The sequence below is a fragment of the Diospyros lotus genome, chromosome 6 (assembly GCF_014633365.1).
Source record: "Diospyros lotus cultivar Yz01 chromosome 6, ASM1463336v1, whole genome shotgun sequence".
In the NCBI taxonomy this organism is placed as follows: Eukaryota; Viridiplantae; Streptophyta; class Magnoliopsida; order Ericales; family Ebenaceae; genus Diospyros; species Diospyros lotus.
The window spans coordinates 23,852,996-23,877,248 of NC_068343.1; the positions used below are offsets into that span (position 1 = coordinate 23,852,996).

Here is a 24,253-nt window from a genome sequence, read left to right on the forward strand (position 1 = left end):
CAACAAATCTCTCTTTAAGTAGAAACCTCTAGTTAGTTTAAGCAGCATCGAGTACAGCCCTTGACAAACTAAAATCAAAGACTAATCCAAAGAAACTAACTAAAAGCCCTTGACAAACTAAAATGTGAAGGAAGAAACCGAAGGAAGAAATCGAAGAAACCAACTAGAGGATTATAATAGTCTGGCTTACCTTGCTCCGACATCGGCGAGGAAGAACGGCGACGAGACCGAAGATCGGTCTCCATCGCGGAAGATCGGTCTCCATCGCTGACGATGGCGGAAGATCAGTCTCCATCGCGGAAGATCGGTCTCGATTGTAGAAGGTTGGTCTCGATCGTCGAAGGTTGATCTCGATTGCGGGCCGAATGAAGGTCTCGATCGCCGAAGGAAACGTCTCAGCTCGATCGAGATCATCGTTGATAAGCTCTCTCTTTTTGTTTCAGTGGGATATGTGCAAACGCAAGCCGAAGGAAGGAAAGTCAGTCTCGGTAAATTTTCCCATTTCTCTGGGATATGTGCAAGGGCTTCTAACCTAACCAACATCTCGTGATATTTTAACAGCCAAAATATCCCGAGATTTTGCTTTTGTAAACGAGTCTGGCCCTGTAGAGGGACTCATCCAGGCGACAACGGCGCTGGGTTCAAGGCGGTCATGCTAAAAGTCAGCAATGGAAGAAAGAATATCAGTTAACTATTTTATTTTATTTTTTATTTTTTTAACATATATTTATATGTAAGGTCATTCATATATATATATATATATATATACTTTTTTCTACTCTACTCTCCTTTTTGCTTGACCGGTACTCTTCCTCCTATATATCTCAAGGGTGGCCATGGAATAAGTATTTAGCCAGCGTGCGTGGGAGGGAGTATTAATTAATTTTTTGTTTCCCTTTGAAGAATATTAATTGTTGGCTGCCTTTTATAAAGTTTAATTACAAGGACAATGCAAATTAAAATAAGATGCGTGGAGGATTGCAACCCTGGTTTAATCTACATTGTTCAAGAGACTTACTGAATAGAGATAAAAAGATCAAAATGTCCTTGCCCACTTTGCAAATTTGCAAAGTGGGCTACTGCCAAGCTCTCTCTTCTCTCATTTTTTATGGCTGCGATGTGATCGTCGACCGTCGACGGTCCAGCGCTGCTCCCTTCGCCTCACCGTCTCGCCACCTCACTCCCATCGCCTCGTTGCCACCAACTAATACTGCACAAGTGGGAGAATGTTGAAATTTTTCATAATGTGTGCAATATTAATTGGATTTTATTTTGAGAAAAACCAGTTGAACTATAGCTTAACAATGCCTGAAGGCCCAATGGATTATATGTGATCATAATTGGACATTGGACTTGGTGCATGTAATGCCCCATGTTTGTTTGAGGTTGCCATGTAATTTAAGCAAGTTTAGAATATCGAAAATTGGCTTGATAGTAGTTATAAGTATCGAATCGACTATAGAGAATGCCTCGGAGTGAAATTGTATAAGGAAAATAATATGATCTCGATGAGCATTCCGAGATAAGATTTATGGTATCGAAAGAAATTGAATCAAGAATGGTTTTTGGTACAGCTAAAATGCAGCTACCATTTAAGCTGCAAAAACTGAATTATAATAGAGGACTTTTGGCAAGTCAACAGAAGCTTGAGGGGGCTCTGGTTTTTCGTAATGAGTAACCTTTCAGTGATTTCGAGATGAAACAAGGATCTAATGAGGGCGCAGGGACGAAATCGTCCTTATCGAGTAAACTCTGAGTTATTAATTTTGGATTTTCAGTATCGGAATGCAATCTAATTCAACGTTTGAGGATGTAATTGCAATTAAGGAATTGTCCTAATGAATTTAGGATAAAATGTGAAATTTAAATGTATAAATTAGTGTAATTTATAGTTATATATATATATATGTATGCACGTGCATGAGGCCATTCATGGCCATGCCCTGCAACTTTCACTCCATGTCCTCCAATTGTGATGGCTGGAAATAGGGTTGATTTGCACGCTAAGAGGGATGGGCAATGTAGTCGGGGTGGTGGAGATTGCCTATAAATAGAGGAGAGCTTGAGAGTTTTGAGAGGGGGAAGCAGCAGCAAGCAGCCATAGTCGCAAGCTCCCAAGGTTGCAGGCGACCATGCCCGCACGAGCAGCAAACTGGGTAGAACTAGGGTAGCCGCAAGGAGGCTGGTGACGGCCATGGCAGTGGCCAGTGGCGATGAGCGGAGGCCCAAGCACCGGCTAGCGAGGTCAAGCGGCGGCGGGAGAGCAGCGGCCATGCGCAGGCAACATACGTAGGAAGGCTGGCCTTGGAACATTCAGCATTCCAGTCGAAACTTGCAGTTTAGGCAATGAGCAGGTTGAGATATGACGACACGGGATGACGTGTCCAATGGATTTAGCAGGTGGTTCCGGTAATTTGTCTATTCGGATATGTTTCAGGGGTTAGGAAATGGCTACGAAATTTGATGTACCATTTGATTGCACCTAGGGTGTTTAGATGTTATCTCAGGAATCGAGTCTCCATGCATTTATGTATTAAGGCTGTTATAGATATGATATTAAATTATGGTACAGATTCTTATGTTATGTTTTAAGTCATTGATGATTAGCCTTGTAATGGGAAATTAAGTTTTAGAAACGATGACGTAAGAACTTATTTAATGTTAAAGTAAGATGTCAGGTTCGATCCTTGCTTCCACATTTGATGTGAATAATAATTCTCTTTCGAGAAAATGATTGGTAATGCTGGGACGAATACGAGAATGATGTGATTTAGAATTAGTTTCAAAGAAAAAAAATTTATTGTTCTAAAATTGTCCCAATTTATGACGTGCCCGAAAAATGAGGCGTTACAGTGCACCTTTATGGGCTTGAACCCATTTGTATATATATGATTTGTGGAATAAATGTAGGCCCAATAAAGTTTTATGATGGATAAAACCCTATTGACATTATATATATATATAAAGCTAGGTCTCATTTTCTCTCTAATTACATCTATTACACCATTTCTTCCCATTAAGAAAAGGTTAAGGCATCATAGAAAAGAAGAAGAGGAAGATCTGGTCTGATGTAGTGCATTTGTGCTTTCTATTTCAATCAAGTTTATTCATCATCACTCATGGATTATAGAGGTATTCTTCCTTTAATGATATTGGTGTTCTATATGGTATGTGCATTTAATACATTCTGTGAAGCATTTATATATAACATTATAAACATTTAACATAAAAAAGATTGTGAAATTTGTACAATTTCATACTAATTTGTATACATTGAAAATATACTCGTACATGAATTAATTGATGATGAGGACGCCATGGTCTTCTTCATTTAAAAGTAAAATGAGTTCGATTTGATTTTTCTCTCCAAGCATGGGCATGGGCGCACCCATGGCACCCCCAAGTAAGGGCCACTCGGGGGTGTTTGGGCATTGGGGCGCATGAGTACGCCCATGGCACCCCCTGAAGGATCATTAACGAGGATTCATAGCATGCAACGGAAGCGTTTTAATCAAAAAAAACGTTCCTCGTATTGATTAGAATCTAGGAGACTTACTTTTTCGGCGGATTACCGGACAGAATGGAGCGATAGGAGCAGGATGAGCGGGAGCTTCTTCGCGTGGTGGAGACGACGGTTGTCCTGCAATCCTTCGGCTCCTTCGCATCAGAACTCGGAGGCTCTCTTTCGATCTTCCGAAGTATGACTCGAACTCGTGGCCTCTCTTTCGGTGAAGAAGAGCAAAAACGACCTTAGATGAAAAACAACCAAAGAGAGATATATATAGGGAGAACCCTAGGGTTAAAACCCTAGTGGGCCAAACCCTAATGGGCCAAGTCCATTTAATTAATTTTCTAATTGGGTTAGCCCAATTAATTAATTAAACTAATGAACTATTATTTTATTCTAGCCCAATTAATTATGGACCATCCTGAATAAAATAATTCTCTCTCAATGTAATTCACCCAACAAGCCAAATGTATTAAAAAATACATGAGTTACATCGAGCTACCCCGGGGACCAAAAGACAAATTATTCACGGCTACTAAAATGACCAAAATATCCCTGTTACCTAGTAGCTATATTTTGTCATTCTAAGTGTTCCAACTATCACCATATGGTAACACTGACCCCACGAATAATTTTGCATATGCAATGTCTTTGACCTACTAGTGTAATGACGAAAATACCCCTCTGTGTAACACCCATCATTTAGAAAGGAATAGTGTACTAACACCTCTCTAAATGATTTCTATCATCCTTAGATCACTAGTCCAATAATCCGTGACTACTCGAATGTACTTGCTTATCATTGGGAGCTACCCAGAAGCACACACTCTTAAGTCACGTTCCCAGGGCCCTGGATTATTTGATTATTCTTGGACAATCACAAGGGAGTGAATCACAGAAACTATCTTGTATTAGTCTGTCTTAGCTAATTAGAAACCATACTCCCAACTCAAAAGGATATTGATCTTTGATAGACCTCACCTACAATGAATCTAAGAATATAGCTCTAGGTTCACTAGACCACCAACTAATACTCAAGTATTAGAGTACTCGTCCACCTAGTAGCAGTGATAGACTAGCTCCATGATAATTAGTACTTTGTCATTAGCTTCTATCATAGGTCCGCTCTACGCATTCCAAATGCGCTTGTACAATTAGAGTAAATGGACTGTTTACTGGCTAAGGCAAGCCATCCTCTATTAGGATCTATTGCACAATGATCTTATCATGATAGAATGCCCAGTTCTATCAAAAGATCAAGAGTAATATTTTTCTTGCTTATTAAGTACCCATGATTCATGCCTAACTGTGAAGAACGACCCATCACATGAATCACTTACTTAATAGCATGGACACTTTTCCAACAATTAAATGCAAATAATATATGTGCCATGAACTGAATAAAAGAAACATCATTACCATAAATTAAACAAAACATATCTTTAGGGCATACATTTCCAACACCCCCTAGTGAGGGTCACTCGGGGGTCTTGGGACGTTAGGCCACGTGTGCGTGCATAGGGGACTAGGGCGTGTGCGAGTAGATGCAACCGCGCGTGAGGGCGCACCCTCGAGTGACCCTCACTTGAAGGTGCAGTTTCAGGCACCCCCCAGTGACCTTCACTTGGGGGTGCGGGTGGCGGATACATCCCTTTCTGGGGGACCTGATGTGACCTCTCAGGCTGTCACGTGGTAGGAATTCTTATCTTCGATTTCTTCACTTATTTTTATTAATTCACTTTGTTCATTTATTTTGTAAAACATATCATGTAGCGACCCGTAAATAGCAAATTAATTTAATTATTGAGTTACTGTGTTAATCTAAATTAAAAGGAATATTAAAATAATTTGTTGTTATAAATAATAATAGATTATGTGATTTTAAGAAAATAAGAAATTAGGGTAATTAATTATTTATTTTAGAATATTTTCTGGAATAAGAAGAAAATTGAAATAAATTAAATTGTGTGATTTTTGGTAGTTTTGGAAATTAGTGTAATTAATAAAAGGGGGTGTGTGTGTAAATAATGGAAGTTTGAGGGGGCTGGTACGTTTTCAAAAAGAGAGACCAAGGGTCCCCTTATATATAAATGCGTGCGCTATATGTTTGAAGGCAGCGGCTAGAGCGGGCAGTACGCGAGCGAGGTCGCGGGTTCGAGACGCGGGGCTGTGCGCGCGAGGGCTGGAATTTTGCTGATTTTTAATCAGCCTTAGGCATCCCAAAACGACGTCGTTTTGGGTTAGAGGCGGTGGCCTCCCAGCGGCAACCATGTGGTCGCGTTCTGGCCGCTTATTTTGGCCAATTTAAGGCCGTTTTTCCGCTCGATTTTTACAACACGAACAGCAAACAAATTCCATAAAGAAGCAGCGAGCGCGCGACCAAAAAATTAGAAGATTTTGGTGGAAAATCAAGATTTAATCAAGTTTAATTCGAGTTTTGATTAGCCAGGTATGTAGACAAGCTAGTAATAAATATTCTGTACGGTCAAAATTTCATTTAGAGCCCAATTTTGTTAATTTTGGCAAATTATTGCGGTGTTGCAGTTTGTGTAATTTTTACCGCGTTGGGTCAAATCAAGCCTAAGGATATCTTCGTAAAAGCAAGTTCTTTATGCCCTCCTCAACATTTCTTTCGTTGTCAATTTATTTGACCTCCCTTCGTTTGTTTCAGCTGTTAATAAATTATGGAATTTTAAACAATTTGTTTTAAAATTTAATTTATTAAACTAGTCTCGATGATTTTATTCGTTGGTTGCCTACAGGGGTTTGTGCCACCCCCAAACCTGTGGGAATGATGCCGTACTCACTCGGGGCTAGGTTCTTAGCTGTTCGGGCGTTATTATGGATTTTGGTTGTTTATAGGCTAGAACGGTTGGGCAGTGGGGGCAAAGATCGGCTGTTCGGTGACGGAGTGACTGTCGTACGGTCTGATATTTTACTCTTGTGTTTAGTTTTGATGATGAAAAATTTCAAATGTATTTTTTCCTCAATCAAAGCATATGGTTTGGAAACAAAAATCAATTTCAAAGTGCTTTGTAAAAATGATCTATGATCTTTTATATTATTTGGAGATTAGCATAAACGAGTTTTAAGATCTAAAAAGAATCTCCTTGAAATCGTTGGTCAAAATAATTCTAAGGCAAAAGACCAACTAGAACATGTTTTTGAAAGTATGTTCATTTTAGAAAACTATCTCCTAGTATTTTGATATCTAATATCTCTTAGTAATGAAATGGTTTTGATGAATGTCTATATGAAAATCAATTTCTACTATATGGATTATATGAATGAGAAAATGCATTTTTAGTATATAAATCTTAAAGCAAGATATGAAATATTGAGTATGGATGAAATATTGATTTCTTAAGAATAATTTGTTTCAAATCATACTTTTGAGAATCTCAACTTGCTTTAAAGATAATCAAAATGAGTTTTTAAAGAATCGAATAAGGATGTATTGAAAATTCAAGTTTTTCTAAAGAATAGTCGACTATCAGGTTCATTCTGTTGACTATGTCTTGAAATAGTCGACTATTTTGATTGTTCTGTCGACTATTCAAGCATCTGTTGACTATTTTTAACATCTGTCGATTATCGAGTAAAAATAGTCGACTATGCCTTTTGGTCTGTCGACTATTTTTGTTCATAAGTTTCAAAAATTTCTTCATATCTCAGCATCTGTCGACTATTGGAATGTGTCTGTCGACTATTGAAATTTTGTGCTATAAAATAGTCGACTATTCGTTTTGTCTGTCGACTATTTCTTGCTTTAGTTGTAAAAATAGTCAACTATATATTTCTTCTATCGACTATTTCTTTTTGCAGAAAGCTCCAACGGCTATTTTTTCAAATCCTAACGGCTCCAAATGGCTATATTTCTCTTCAACTTCGTGGGACACTTATATATACATGTCATAGATGATCAAGAGAAGGCAAATGGACGGGAACGAATTGAATTGAGCTTACATTTTACACTCGTTTCTATTTACATTCACTGTGCTTCAATTTTCTCTCTTCAAGGCTGTGATCTTAATTTGTTTACATTCATTTAAGGCTTGTATCATTTTTGAGAGACATTGTAACTAAGAGATTCATCTCTTAGATTCTCTCCAACTATATATTTCTTGTTTTCCTAGCTTGTATAGCTAGAGGGCCATTTGAGTTGGAGGTTTTGTAATTCATAGTCTCAGACTAGAGGACCTACTTGGTTTAAGTAGGGGGTTTTAGTGGATGGTTTGAAAAATCCTTAGTGAGGAGCTAAGGTAGTGGATTAGGCTTGGGTTAAGCCGAACCACTATAAATCTTGGTGTTCTTGTGTGCTTGTGTTCTTTAAATCATCTTTATCTTTCCAAGCATTCCTTAATTCCTCACTTGATTCACATTTGTCATTTTATATGCTTCACGTTTTAAATCATTAAAACTTCAACCTGTATTAAAAAGTTTTTCAAGTTCTATCAATTAAGTTTTTAAAATAACCAATTCACCCCCCCTCTTGGTGTGTGCCATAGCATCTCCCGTTCTAACACGGTCTATCTTAGGCCGTCGGCTGGTCTCTCCTATCCACTGACCGTTGACCGATGCCAAGCACTATTGACTAGCTCTGCCGTTACGTGATTATAGCATGACTGGTATCATTTATTTCTTGTTGCATATTTTGGTGTGCACATGGGTATGGGCTGCATGTTGGGGTTTTCATGATATGGTTATGCTTGGTCACGAACATCCTAGCTTGGTTATGATGCATCCAGCACGAGCATATACATCGCGTGTAGTTTACTATATGGGCGGAGCATGGCCTGATGCCTAGATGTATGGGCGCCAGTGTATCACGTTGATGCTCACTACGCTATTGCATTGTTATGTGCATTGCATGGTTACTGGTAGTATTTAGTTCTCGGACGGAAGTACCGTTCTAAGGAAGCCTATGGCTTGGGTGTCGGGAGTACCGACATGGATACGGGTGACGGGAGTACCGACTCGGGACAGTGCGCGCAGGTTTGTTGGAGATTTATGTTGCCTTTTAGAACAACGGCAGGTTGGTATGAGACTTGGGTGTCAGGTGTCTTATGTGGGCCCCAAGGACTGGTATGTGCTTTTATTATGCTGCACTATTGTATTGTTGCGTCTCATGACTTGTGTGTATGTGTGGGACGGTTTGGGGTGACCTTCTCCTCTATTTACTGTACAGTCTTCCTTTTCTTATAACTTGCTGAGTCTTACGACTCACCTTACTTTCCATCATTCAAGGTAAAGGTAAAACGAAGGCCGAGGGCGAGGATCGCTCCACCTAACAGCCAGCTGTATCGGTAGGGAGTACAGTTAGCTTGCCCCCGTTATCTCTGATATTTTGATAGGATTTTTGTTTCTTATTTTTGACTGTGCCAGGTTGTTCCTTGTATCTCCTATTTGTTGGCACTGGGTCTGTATATATTTATATACTCCATGACCGTTGTTCTAGTGGGGTACTCGTGGGCGTGCATGTATATCATTTTGCTTCTACTGTTGTATTTCTTATGTATGTATAACAGGGTATTTTTGTCTTGTATTTAATTCTCTTTCTTCCGTAAGCGCTTTCGTTCAGATAGATCGGGTGGTTGGAATATTCGACGGGAGTGCTTACATATCAAGACTAAAAAAGTGTAAAAATTTAAAATAACTTTTTAAGTTAATGTTTAGAGGACAAGAACCATCGTCTAGAAGCATACCCTAGCTAGATGGGCAAGTTGGACTAAAGTGTGCTGAGCCTTTGTCCACGTGGGTAGTGTTTACTTTTTAAGTTAGTTAACGATCTAGAATGAATTTCTCTCTCCCAAGCAATGTCTTTCATAAATATATACATACCATTTTCGCTTTCATTTTCTAACAAAATCTTATGATAATATATATAAACATCTTTTATTTTGTTACGGAACCAACTGCTACATTTGATGAGAAATCATTCAACGCCCTGTGTTTGAACAATAAGGAATGATAGGGTGGGTGCTGCATGTCCATGTCGGTTCGGCACACGGCGCGCAGGACCAGCAGGCCCACCAAACCAAACTTAAATACGGAAGCTGCTGTGGGTCACGCTAGTTTATCGCTTTCTTTCTATATACGAACATATATAAATCACACCATATATATATATAATTGAAGTACGTATATTTTATTAATTTCAATCAATAAGAAATAACTAATTAAATGAATTGTCAAATAAGATGGCTATCTAGAAATACTTAATTAGCTGCTAGGTAAGTAGCCAGAGACAACCACAAGATTTGTGCTAAATATTTTTTTGCATAAATATATATTCTACATATATATATATATATATTGAAAAGTTTTATAAATTAATACTCCCAATTCATCCCCTCTGTCCATTATTTTTACAGTTTTGATAATGTTTTTGCTAATACTACTTCTATTAATTAAAGATTTGAAAAATATTTGTAAATTAAATTTTGATGGTAATTTTTTTTATATATATAAAATGTTCATGTCATTATTAAATTTATGTGTTTAATTAAGATTGATTGAAATCTCTTGAAATTTATCTTACCCCTCTATATATTAAAAAAAACTAGCTAGCTATTTCATATTTGTGAGTTCAGCCACTACAAGTAATAAGAGAATGGGCCGGCTGGATCTAGTAAATGAAAATGAAAGGAGACTTAAATGATTTCCCATAGATATTCCAACACCTTAATTAGAACTCAACTTATGAATTATTAAATGAATCTTTTTGTCATAGTCGACAATTGTTATGTGTTTTTTTTATTAAAAATAATGTTAACTCTATTAATGTTTTATATCCCCAACAATGGAATATTTGTGAACAAATTTTTAATTTATTAAAAGTATTTAATGATGATATACATGTACATTGTTTAATTAGTGTTTATTAATTATGCTAAATCTGCGTAATTTTTAATGGTATGTATTAATATTGTAAATGTTATGCAATAAATTTGTACAATTATTTTGATGAAAATCTTCAAATTCATCTTGTTGGAGGTTAATGATACGATGATTAGTTTAATTGAAAAACTCGTGACCAGCTTAAAAGTTATTAAGCTTCTAGAAGTGGGGCCCAACATAAAAAGGAAGGAACATATAGGTACGTGTGCGGACCTAGGTCATGCTTCTAGAAGTGGGTGACGAAATGCCGAGGTCATGTGACGCTTCTAGAAGTATAATGGAAGAACAAAAATAGGTAATGCTTCTAGAAGTGATGACTTGAGCTTTGGTCAACTTTCATATTTTCAAAGATTGAGCTTAACAATCAGTCCCACGATGAGTGATGACTTGATGGTTCCAAATTTATTGAACTTAAAAAATAGATATATATATATATATATATATGTTGCCAAATAAAAATAAGGAGATGGTATTTTTAAAAAAAGTAAAAAGAGAAATATATGAAAACATGTAAATAAAAAATATATAAGAATTTTTTTATGAATATAATTTTTAATATAAACATAAATTATTTTTATCTCTAATTTGGTCATCGAGACAGTAGAAATGGAATTGCATTTGTCTTTAACTTGACCGTGGAACAACAACGTTTTTTTAAATTAAAAATATATTTTTAATAATTTTTTAATATTACAAAACACTCTCAAAATATTTTTAAAATTACAAGAATTAGTCAAAAATATTTTTTTTGTATGTTTCTTGACATTTCAAGGTGAAAATATTTTGAACAGCCAAAATGACTTTTGGTTTTTCCTTGCATGAAAGATTTAGTGAAGCGATGATATCCAATAAAATTTAAAAATTCAATGAAAGGCTAGCTAGTATTTAGTAAATTTTAATTTTTAATAAATTAATGAGACATGGACACATCTCTTGAGTTTAAAAATTTATTAGATTTCTCAATCACTATATATTAGATGTTAATTTTTAATTAATCTATTAAATATTAAATATTATATGCTAAAAATTAATTGTAAAATAATTCGCCTAATATTTTCTAAATTCTAATAACTGAAAAGTTGAGTTTTCTATTTTTTTAATTAAAAATTTAACCCTTCAATATAATATTTTAATTAAAAATGTTGGAATAACTCGCCAGATAGGTTGATGAATGAATGGATGTATAGGCTAAAATTTGATTGGGAATGTTTGTCCCAACTTATTTAGGCTTGAATTAATTATTATTTATGGAATTATGAGTACTCCCCAAAACCAATCAGTAAATATTCCTTTCACACACACACACACTTATCATCAATAATAATTAATTCATCACGGGTGCATGAATCTGACTTTCCTGAGATTCCTCTGCATTTCTTTCCATTAGTGACGTCAGATTAGTGACGTCAGTTTATTTGGTGCTGCATGTGCATGTACTATTGCCACACACGATATATATATATATATATTTTATTTTATTAATTTCAATCAATAAGCAATAACTGAATGAATGGTCAAATAAGACGGCCAGTTATCTAGAAATACTTAATTAGCAGCTAAGTAGCTAGATAACCACAAGATTTGTGCTAAATTTATTAGCATATGTTTCAACGTCTTGGGAAGACGGGTGTTACAAAAGTCACGCTCACTATCTGGCAGCAGGCTTCCAGGTAAGCGTACGTTGGACGTGCGACTGACATGAGAGTCGAATATTTTGGACTATGAAGCACCATATATATAATAATTAAAGGATAAGGATTACTCTAATTAAGGGCATGGCTTAAAGTCGTTAGGGCTGGAGGGAGACGGTCTTATACGTTATGTTAGCGCTGAGTATAAAGTACAAACAAAAGAGTGAACTGTTACATGTGTCTTCAGTAGAGCTCGCCGTGTCGAACAATAATTTCCAAATTATGACTCCAAAACAAAGGATTAAGTTTTATACTTTCTTTTGACATTACTCAAAAAAATCAAACATAATAATATACAAATATAAAACATAACAAAATATATTTTTTATATGATTAGTTAATAATAATAAAAAAAAAAGCATTCTAATCATTTTTAATTACCAAAATATTTCTTATCATTTTATCTCATATTTATTGTTCAATTAAAGTTTATAGTTACTTAACAAATGTATCAATTAGTTGATTATGATTTTGGTTATTCGATTAATACTTTTACTTCACATACTCGAGTAATACAAGTGCATAAGCGATTAATCCATTGAGTTTTAAAGTCTTACTCGATTAAAATCATGATTAGTCAAATACAACACTTGTTACTTAGTGAAATATTTTCTTACTTCATTACAAAGATAATTACTCTATTAAACTCAAGCATTAGTTGATTAATCCTTGAAACCCTAGAGTAACACTTTAAGGTTAATCCTATTGAGATTTATTAAAGTTTTGCATTTACCTTCTCACAACCTCTAAATATCCTCAAATATTTATTACAGTTTTACATTAAATATCCATCATCAAAATATCTTCAAAATCAAACTCAAAGTACTAGTGTGTGGTGCAACCATGTATTTGAAACTGTGAAGTTAATTTGCTTTGCGGAATGAATTATTCCTTTGTCGTGGGATGGTGGACATAGGTTGTTGATCCAATAACCATGCTAATTTTTTGTCATTTTTTCTTGTTTGATTTTTTTTTTATCTTTCTTGGTTGGGGTGATTCAATTAATTTTAACATTTCTTCTTCATTACCTCTTTAGTTCATTAATGATTTGATGTGGTATCACTTAAAATTACCAAAATATCCCTACGCACCAATAGTCTTACCCGCCACATGGAATCGCTTGAGAGACTAACACGTGGCAAGTCAACAATCCAGAGCGAAGCTCGAAAAATTTGGGCCGAGCCGCAAGACCCGTTCCAAATTGACTGAGATCCTCGAGAGTCGTGCCCCCACTCATCACGGGTCTGCATATAAAAGACAAGAGTCCTCAGTAGATATGACCAAACTCTACAGCTCTTACAGCTATTATTACTTGCATTTATTTTACTGATTTGAGTATCGAAGTCTACCCCGGGGACCCTAGCCCCGCCACTCATTGTGTTGCAGGTCTTATTACCGAGGTCTGACATCACCAAGCTCAAGGTCCGATTTCCGAAGTCCATTCACAGAAATGGCACGTGGTGGTTGATCCCAAAAACCATCCTTTTATTTCTTAAGCAATTACTTCAATCACGCGAACTCTTGTTTTCTACAAAATAACGGCTTCCACATTCATCCATTCACTCTCTCTCTCTCTCTCTCTCTTTTCATACATTGTAGTGGATAGTTATTCCTGCATGTATTTTCTCTTTTCAATATATAAGACAGTTATAAATAGTTAAAAAATATCATGCATTGTAGTGTTTGATGTAAGACACTTGTTATATAAAAATTATTAATTTAGCACCAAGGGGCAACGGCATATAAATCCTATTGAATTGAGTTTGGCAGGCCTTAAAAAGGATGGAATTGATACCAAATTTCAAATGCGATTATCCGAGTTTATACATTATAATGCATTGTCATCAACCCATTCCGTCGTCACTCATTGCATCATCGCTACAAAACAATGTTGAAAAAATTAGGCCACACAGCTCAATCAAATCTCTCTTCTATTATTAAAAGGCTTTTTGGTGTTGATCGAGCCGGGCCACTGCTAATCAACTGATTATAATAATAATAATAATATACTATAAATATTTGCTCCCTAGTTAGCTCCCCCGGCCCATTCATTTAGTTAATTAATTACTGGTTGCAAATATGCCGCAGCACAGCCTCGCCACTCATGTAAAAACTTAATGACCGTTCGATGATGAAGTCTGATTGGATTTCATCATCAATCATCAGACTTCATCAATCATGAAGCCTAAGGCTTCATCCAGAGGCAACAATAAGAAATTAGGTGATGATATTTTTGAATTTTGACTCCTTTGATCACTTTCGGTAACTAAATTAGTTGTATAAGTAGATTGAGAGCGCAAGTGTAAACGAAGAGTAATGCAAGCTTAAAATAGAAGCATCACAACAGTAGGTAAGTAAAATGAGAATATTATATAATACAACAAGATTAATTAAAATAAGAATACCACAAAACTAATTAAAATGATAACACTACAATATATATATATATATATTATAGTAAAACGAGAGAATCACAAAACTAAAATATATAGCAGCAATACAAGACTAAATGAAAACACAATAACTCTAAAACTGGAACACTACAATATTTGATAATGCTTATTCTACATACATAGTGAAAAGTTTTATAAAATTAATACTCCCATTTCATTCCCCTCTGTCCATTATTTTTACAGTTTTGATAATGCTTTTGCTAATACTACTACTTCTATTAATTAAAAATTTGAAAAATATTTGTAAATTAAATTTTGATGGTAAATTTTTTTTTTTTTATATATAAAATGTTCATGTCATTATTAAATTTATGTGTTTAATTAAGATTGATTGAAATCTCTTGAAATTTATCTTCCCCCTATATATTAAAAGAATGGGCCGGCTAGATCTTGTAATTAAGGAAAATGAAAGGAGACTTAAATGATTTCTCATAGATATTCCAGCACCTTAATTAGAACTCAACTTATGAATTATTAAATGAATCTTTTTTGTCATAGAAATTAATTGTTATGTGTTTTTATTAAAAATAATATTAGCTCTATTGTTTTATATCTCCAACAACGGAATATTTGTGAACAAATTTTAAATTTATTAATGATGATTTGCATTAATATTGTAAATGTTATGCACTAATATAAAAATGATGAAGAGTTAAAAAGAAATAATTAATTTGATAAAAACAAATTTGTACAATTATTTTGATGAAATTCATCTGGTTCGAGGAAGGATGATTAGTTAAATTTAAAAATTAGGGTCCAACTTAAGCTTCTAGAAGGGGGCCCAACATATAAAGAAGGAACATATATGTGCAACGCTGTTGACTTATTCGTTCATCAATAATTGTTTATTAAAAAGTAAATACAACTATGATTATATTATATTAATGAAGGGTAACAATAAATTTATTTGAATATAATTTATTTAGATAGAATTATTTTTTAATCATTTTAATTATTATTGTTAAGATAATTATGATATTTATTATTTTATTTACCAACAATACTCTTTCCAATCACAATTTAATTTTTTTATAAAATTAAAATTATTTTTTTATTTTATTAAATATCATTAAAACAAGAATTAAATGACTTTTTATTTTATTTTATATTAAAATTATCTTTTCGTTGATAGGCCAAACCCAATCCAAAAGATCAAAACCTAGTCAAGGTTTTGATCTTTTGGATTGGGTTTGGCCTATGTGACACAATAATAAAAATAAAATTTGGTTGATCAATCAAACTCTTATAATAATAAAAATAAAGTTTTGATCTTTTGGATTGGGTTTGGTAACCAAAGCAAACTCCTTATAATAATTGATCAATTTGGTTGCCAAAACAAACTCTTATAATAATTGATCAATTTGGTTGATCAATCAATTTGGTGTAGTGATGACCATCTTTATTTAATAGGACCGATTAGAGTTTTATTGATGATTGAATATTTAGTTTAATATGTATGCCACTGGTGCAGGTCTTAGAAGATGTTGATTTTCCAATTTATATATTTTTCTCAGAAACCTCCTATAGCTGAATGTACACATTTTGGATTATTCGGTGATGGTTAATACTTTCAATTGGTAACTTTAAAGAACATAAGAATTGGGAGATTTCTTTAATTAATTAAATTCGGTGGTTTGGGTGGTAGTTGACTTGTGGTGTTCATTGAAAGTAAGATCTTAGAAAGGAACAAAATTGTTGCTATCCAAAACAGATCCTAATGCAATGCAACTATTTAAGGTCCAACAAGGAAAATTGTGGCATGTACAAGGGGGTATTATTCATAAGCCTAAATGCCTGCCTAGTCCAAGTTCACGAGAGTTTGCTTTGGTTACCAAATTGATCAATTATTATCAGAGTTTGCTTTGGTTACCAAATTGATCAATTATTATCAGAGTTTGCTTTGGTTACCAAACCCAATCCAAAAGATCAAAACTTTATTTTTATTATTGTGTCACATAGGCCAAACCCAATCCAAAAGATCAAAACTTTGATTAGGGAGCATCATTAATTTTATTTTATTTTTTATAAAATAAAATTAATATAAAAAAAAATAAAACACAGGAATGATGCTCCCTAGCTAGTACAACCAAAATTAATTTAATGGATAATTAAATAAGTATACATTATATTAATTTGTTACAATATTTAGCACAAATCTTGTTGTGGTTGTCTGGTTACTTACTTAGCAGCTAATTAAGTATTTCTAGATAGATAGCCATCCTAACTATCTGACCATTCATTCAGTTATCTCTTATTGATTGAAATTAATAAAATATGGTGTGATTTATATATATATATATATATATATGTTCATAGAAAGAAAGAAGGAAAGAAAGAAAGCGATAAATAGATAGATAGCCATCCTAGCTATTTGACCATTCATTCATTCAGTTATTTCTTATTGATTGAAATTAATAAAATATGGTGTGATTTATATATATATATATATATATATATATATGTTCATAGAAAGAAAGAAAGAAAGAAAGCGTGACCCACAGCAGCTTCCATATGTAGGTTTGGTTTGGTGGGTCTGTGATATATATATGTAAGAAAGCGATAAATAATTTGTACAATTATTTTGATGAAATTCTTCAAATTCATCATGTTGGAGGTTAATGATATGATGATTAGTTTAATTGAAAAACATATGACCAGCTTAAAAGTTATTAAGCTTCTAGAAGTGGGGCCCAACGTATCAAGGAAGGAACATATATGTACGTGTAAGGACCTAGGTCATGCTTCTAGAAGTGGGTGACGAAAAGCCTAGGTCATGTGACGCTTCTAGAAGTACAATCAATCCCACGATGAGTGATGAATTGGTGGTTCCAAATTTATTGAACGAAAAAAATAGATAGATATATATGATGCCAAATAAAAATAAGGAAATAGTATTTTTTTTAAAACGCAAAAAGTGAAATATATGAAAACCATGTAAATAAAATATATATAAGATTTTTTTTTATGAATATAATTTTTAATATAAACATAAGTTATTTTCATTTCTAATTTGGTCATCGGGACAACATAAACGTTTTTTTAAATTGAAAATATATTTTTAATAATTTTTTAGTATTACAAAATGGTCTCAAAATATTTCTAAAATTATAAGAACATGTCAAAAATATTTTTTTGTGTGTTTCTTGGCATTTCAAGGTGAAAATATTTTGAAAAAGCCAAAATGACTTTCTTTTGGTGTTTCCTTGCATTAAAGATTTAGTGAAGCGAGGATATCCAATAAAGTATTTAGTAAATTTTAATTTTTAATAAATTAATAAGACATGGACACATCTCTTGAGTTTAAAAATTTATTAGATTTCTAAATCACTACATATTAGATGTTAATTTTTAATTAATCTATAAAATATTAAATATTATATGCTAAAAATTAATTGTAAAATATTAAAATAATTCACCTAATATTTTCTAAATTCTAATAAAATATATAATTTTTCAATACTTTTTTCCACGCTACTCTCTTTTTTGGTTGACCACAATAAAAAATTGGGAGCGCGCGCAAGTACTATAAAAGAAGAGTAATGCAAGCCTAAAATAAAAGCATCACAATAGTTAGTAAGTAAAATGAGAATATTATATAATACAACAAGATTAATTAAAATAAGAATACCACAAAACTAATTAAAATGATAACACTACAATATATATATATATATATAGTATAGTAAAAGGAGAGGATCACAAAACTAAAATATATAGGAGCAATTCAAGACTAACTAAATGAAAACACAATAACACTAAAACTGGAACACTACAAGACTAGAATATTTTTTTGCTGACTAAGGTTGGGTCAAAAGCAACTTAAAGCTAATGATTTCATTTAGTCTTGAGTGTTGCCGACATGCACCCAATTAATTTTCAACTGATAATAATAATAAAAGAGAAAGAGAGGCAAGTGGGGACAAGAGAAAGAGAGAGCCATACGGTGGCTGGTAATTGAGAGAGTAAGAGAGAGTCTATTGTGTGTGTAAGAGAGAGATGCTTTTGGACGGATAGCCTTGCCTTGGGTGTTGCAAAGAAAGAAAAGAAAAGAAATTTTAAATTCTTTCGATAGTTGAGGGTGTAGCCCAGGGTCTATAGCAAAATTTATGGGAGTTTATACATTATAATGCATTGTGATCACCCATTGCTTCATCACTCCTTGCGTCATCGTCACTACAAAACAATGTTGAAAAAATCTAGACCACACAGTTCAATTCAAATCTCTTTTATATTATTAAAAACTTTCAAACCGAATGTCGTCCTAAGCTGGAAAAAAAAATAGGAGCTTTATGACATTATTATTATTATTAGGAAAGAAAATTCAAACTATGGCACAGACTCAACCATCATCATTATCGTAAGCTAAAAAAATAAACTAGCAAAGGAAGAGTACGTTGGGGTGTTACACTCTAAGTCTTTAGATCTTATATTCGAGTTCTGGTCAAGAGAAGAAAAAGCCTGATTATCAGGGATAGTCTTGAAAGTTGAAAGACTTGTCATGTGCCGTCCTCACGTTTGCGAAAAGAGGTTAGGGGTTGTAATTGACGGCTAAATTCCCTAATTTACATCTAACATAGGAATCATGAGACTGAACTTCAGGACACTCATGATAATACATTAATAAAAAAAAAATTTATATTACGACTAAATATAAAAAGCTTGCCAAGATTTCTCTCCCCACGAAGCTTCCCCTTCCAGGAGTAATTAAGCTTTAATAAAAACGTCACATCCTTGTTGGCGGGCAGGGATTGATATATATATAAATATATATGCCGTACCAAATTAAATGGGGTAATGATTTCTGGTTTCAAAAATTAAAATTAATTAAACGGTGTGAAATGATTCTGATTTGGTGCTTCCAGTCACAAAATATTGCACATGTTAACACATAAAATTATAAACTGGACTATTAATTAACCAGCAATGCAATTTAATTTCGAACCTGATATATATATATATATACACATATATATGATGATTCAATTAAATGGTACGTAGTTTCTAGAGAATGCTTCTCGTGTTAAGATACATACATGGGGAGCCTTCAAAGTCGTGTGTTTTTTCTGGGGGTCCGCAGCCTGCAGTGAGAAGAGACTTTTCTCACCCATTTCTAAATATTAATTAATTATTATACACCATTCCTTTCATCAGATGGTTAATTATTATACAGCCACTTCCCAAATCAAGAATATGTGTGCTTGATTTGGAATAAATCATTCACACGGCAGGATCAGCGGACCCACCAAACCAAACCTACATATGGAAGCTACTGCATGTGGATCACGTTGGTTTATCGCTTTCTTTCTTTGTATGAACATATATAAATCACACCATATATAATTGAAGTAAGTATATTTTATTTATAATATTTTATCTATAATTAATTAATAATAATTCATAGAGTAGTTTAAAATAATGAATATATTTATTATTAATTCTAAATAAAATTATTATAAATTTGAGTAGAATTATTATAACTACATACCACAAAGGTTACGAAATAAAGATCCAAAAAGTTATAAAATGTAGATAATGATATATAAAATCAGAGCCTTAATTACCTAATCCCATAGAATTTATCATGCTGGTCCTGATGCTGACTGAGGTCGGGTCGACAGGGTTTTGGGGGGAAAACCTTACCTTACCTAATCTCATAGATTTTTGACGTCATTTTTATATAAAACCTTACCTAATCTTATATATATTAATTTTTTTTTATAAATAGAAACCCTCTAGCTAGCCCCACTCATTTCTAGTTTTGATCTCTAGCTAGCTCCCCGGCCCATTCATTTAGTTAATTAATTACTCGTTGCAAATGCCGGAACACAGCCTCGCCACTCATGTAGTAATGTTATTGATTCCCCAAGTGATTTCCGTAGTAATAAACATATTTTGCAAGCAAGCCATAGTGGGGGATTCCATGCCAGTTTCCATTCTCATTTCTTATCGTTTTATCTGTGGTGCAATCACTCTTTCTCCTTTCGTGATCTTATACGAGTCCAGGTTCGTCTTCTTCTTTCTCCATATCTTGGCTAGTTAATAGCAGCTTAATTAAATGAATATTATTATTAATTCCAGCCCTGCTGGTAATTAGTTATCATCTTCACTTTCCAAATCAAGATCTGTGCTTGGGAGTAGCTAGATCGTTGTTTTCTCACTTTCTGCTAGCTAGTTGTGGAGGAAAGTAATTACTACCGAAACTCGATTAATTGTCTCTTCTTGTGTTTTATTATGTACCAGCAGGACCAGCGACAGCGAGCCAACCAAACCCACATGGGAGCTAGTGTGCATCTCCGTAGTAAATGGGCTTTTAGGGTAAATACTGAAAATATATAGTACTCTTCATCTACATCAATCCTTTTGTATCTCGTTTAAACCTATATATATATATATATACATAGATAGATAGATAGATAGATAGATAGATAGATAGATAGATAAATAGAGAGAGAGAGAGAGAGAGAGAGATTTGCCCTAGCTAGCTGGTTAATTATTAACAACACGTGAGGATGATCTATGCCAATTAAATTTTTGCAGAGGTTCATTGTTCCAGAATCTGTATCTTGAGAGCATGGCTTCAACATCACCGACGTTCATCTCAGCCATTGTCAATCTCACTCCTGCAATCGCCTTTCTGCTCTGCCTAGCTTTCAGGTGCCCCAGAAACTTCAAGTCTCATCTCTGACAATTCTGGCTTTTAAACTATCTTTATATATCAGCTTCTTTAACATTAATTTTTTCTTTCTGGGCACCCTTCTTTAACATTAATCATTCATGAATGTTTCATTTTATGATACGGCCGGGATGGTGATTCCCTGGCGCGCATGGATACAAGTGCCCATTTGGAGAAGTTGGATAGCGAAAATATTTTTTGTGGCGCATCGTCAATGAAGATGAATGAGATAGGAATCTAAAATTTTGGAATATTACTCCTAAATAAAGATGTAATTATGCAGGTTGGAGAGCTTATCAGCTAAAAGACATGCTAAGATAAAAGTAGCAGGAGTTGCGTTGAGCATTGTGGGGGCAGCACTCTTGGCCTCTTTCAAACGCTTAGAAATTAACCCTTGGCCAGTCAAATTTGGCTTCCTACAACTGCAGCAGCAACAAAAGCATATCGACAATCAAATGATGGGCTTAATTCTAGCCCTACTTTCTACACTAAGCAATGCATCCTTCTTGACAATTCAGGTAATTTTATCTCTACTTCTATGTTAATATTTAGGACAAATACATATTTTTACTCTTGAATTTGCACAATATTTTTATTTTTTATTATTTCAATTACACTTATAACCTATACAATTTCAAGTTAATTTAACCCCCATTTACTTTAATATTTTTTCATGTAGACACTTTAACTTTTTATTATTTCAATTATACTTTTAAATTATAAATTTTTAAGTTAATTTAATCTCTTCTAAAGAGTAATATTCTGTGTGATTGGTGTATCTAACACTTATATTGATTAGATATGTAACAAAATACACAAATACAAAAGTGTTATATTAAATATATCATTTTAAAGTGTCCAAATATCATTTTTTTTTATAAATCATTATTTTAAATATGTTTTGCAAACTTATAAGTTAAGTAAATAATTATATAATACTAACTTTTTTGACTAGATATAATTCAAGAATAAAGTATTAAAATACTAACAGAAAATTAGGAAAAAAATTTAAAAAATAAATCTACATATAATAAAATTGAAATTTCAAACCAAACACTTTAAATAAATCTGCATTCAATTTTCTGATTTGGTTTGAAGTCTCAATTTTATTATATGTAGATTTTTTTTTAAATTTTCTCTAATATTATGTTAATATTTTAATTTTTTTTCTTTAATTATATCTGAAAAAGGTTAGTGTTATATAATTATTTATTTAATTTATAAGTTTAAAAAAATATTTTAAAAATTTATTTATAAAAAAAATGATATTTGGACACTTTAAAATTGACATTTAATGTAACAATTCGATATTTATATATTTTATTGCATTTTTGATAAATACAAATGTTAGATACACCAATTATATAGAATATTATTCTTGAGAATCTCGAAAATGTATAGTTCAGGGTATTATCAAAATAACAAGAAGTTTGAGTGTTTACGTAAAAAAATATCAAAATATAAAAATTAAATTAACTTGAAATTACATAATTTAAGAGTATAATTGAAATAATGAAAAGTTTAAATATCTAAATAAAAAAATATGCAAATATATAGGCAAAAATCTGTATTTAGCCTAATATTTATAATGTTGAATGTGTTATACATGTATATATTATATATCTACTCCCTTTTCATTAATTTATTCACTTGGTAGGCCAAGTTCGAGGTTAAGAGTGGCAACATTTTCCTTCTCCCGTTCTTGATGAATCTAATGGCTGCCATTCAATCAGTTGTCTATGCTCTGTTTGCTGAGAAAGATAAGACACAGTGGAAATTGGGATGGAATGTCAGGCTCTGGGCTGCATGTTCTGCAGTAATCTTTTCAACAAAGCATCTTATTAAAACCTTTAATTTTTGTTTTTAATCTATTTTCTAGTATTTAATTTCATGCTAGTTTCTAAATTAATTTGTTGTCGTCGGCTACATGCATGGCTTGCAGGGAGTGTTGGGGTCGGGGCTGTCAACCACCATTATCACATGGTGTATTTCAGAGATGGGGCCTTTGTTCGTGTCCACCGCCAACCCCTTTGGATTGATTCTTATGACAGCCACTGGCTACTTCCTTCTGGGCGAGAAGTTGCATGTCACAAGGTAATTAAGGTTATCTTTTTGACTTTTCATTCATCCCTCCCTTTGTGCTTTTCCCTGTAGTATTATTTGGGAAGAAGAAAACTAATTTTATATATAGAGGAAGTGGAGAATTGTATATGCATCAGTACTCTTTTAATCTCTCCCACTCTCACAGCTTGGCAGCAATTGCATTAATCATAGTAGCCATATTGCTGATACTATGGGGAGAAGTCAAAGAATTATCTGACAAGGAAGCTGAGCGCTCTGATCATCAGGAAGTGGAATTAGGCGCTGTAAGGGAAGCCTAAGTCGCATCCTCATCAGAACTATCCAAGTTTTGAAATAATAATATCTGCGGAGTTTGATATGTAATTATGGTATAAGGTGTAAAATAATAATTAATATGCTTGGGGTTGTCGTACAAATATATGTAACATATTATTAATTATATTGTATTTAAGGAGAATATTATTTTACATGACTGGAACATGAAGATAATATTTTATGTTTGTAAATATAAATGTGATTTTTGAGATAATAAAATGATTTTCTTCTATTGTATGTATAGGATGGATGGATGGATGGATGGGAAATGGCATCATTACTTTTGGTACTATGAATGTAATGTAATGAATCTATACATTAATTCATCTTTAAACCCAGTGCAGAAAAATCCAACAATAACACGTATGAACTTGCGTAGGTTGTAGGGGCCTACAAAACCATCGTAATGTATATCAGGTTCGAAATTGCATTGCATTGCTGGTTAATTAATTAATAGTCCAGTTTTTATGCTTAAACATGTACAATATTTTGTGAATGGAAGCACCAAATCAGATTTTCATATCATTTAATTTATAATTTTTTTTAAAAGCAAGAAATCATTAATTATCCCATTTAATTTTTTGGTACCTCCTGATCATATATATATATATATATATATATATCCAATCGT

The 24,253-nt window shown here is 33.3% G+C and overlaps 1 protein-coding gene across 1 annotated transcript; it reads left to right on the forward strand.

Moving 5' to 3' along the window:
* The first annotated feature begins 273 nt into the window (after positions 1 to 273).
* LOC127804410 (WAT1-related protein At1g25270-like) lies at positions 274 to 23,606 on the forward strand. Its single transcript, XM_052341268.1, has 6 exons — positions 274 to 323; positions 21,090 to 21,206; positions 21,509 to 21,743; positions 22,883 to 23,041; positions 23,168 to 23,319; positions 23,474 to 23,606. The coding sequence occupies exons 1-6, from the start codon at positions 274 to 276 to the stop codon at positions 23,604 to 23,606; spliced, it is 846 nt and encodes a 281-aa protein (XP_052197228.1).
* The last annotated feature ends 647 nt before the right edge of the window (positions 23,607 to 24,253 follow it).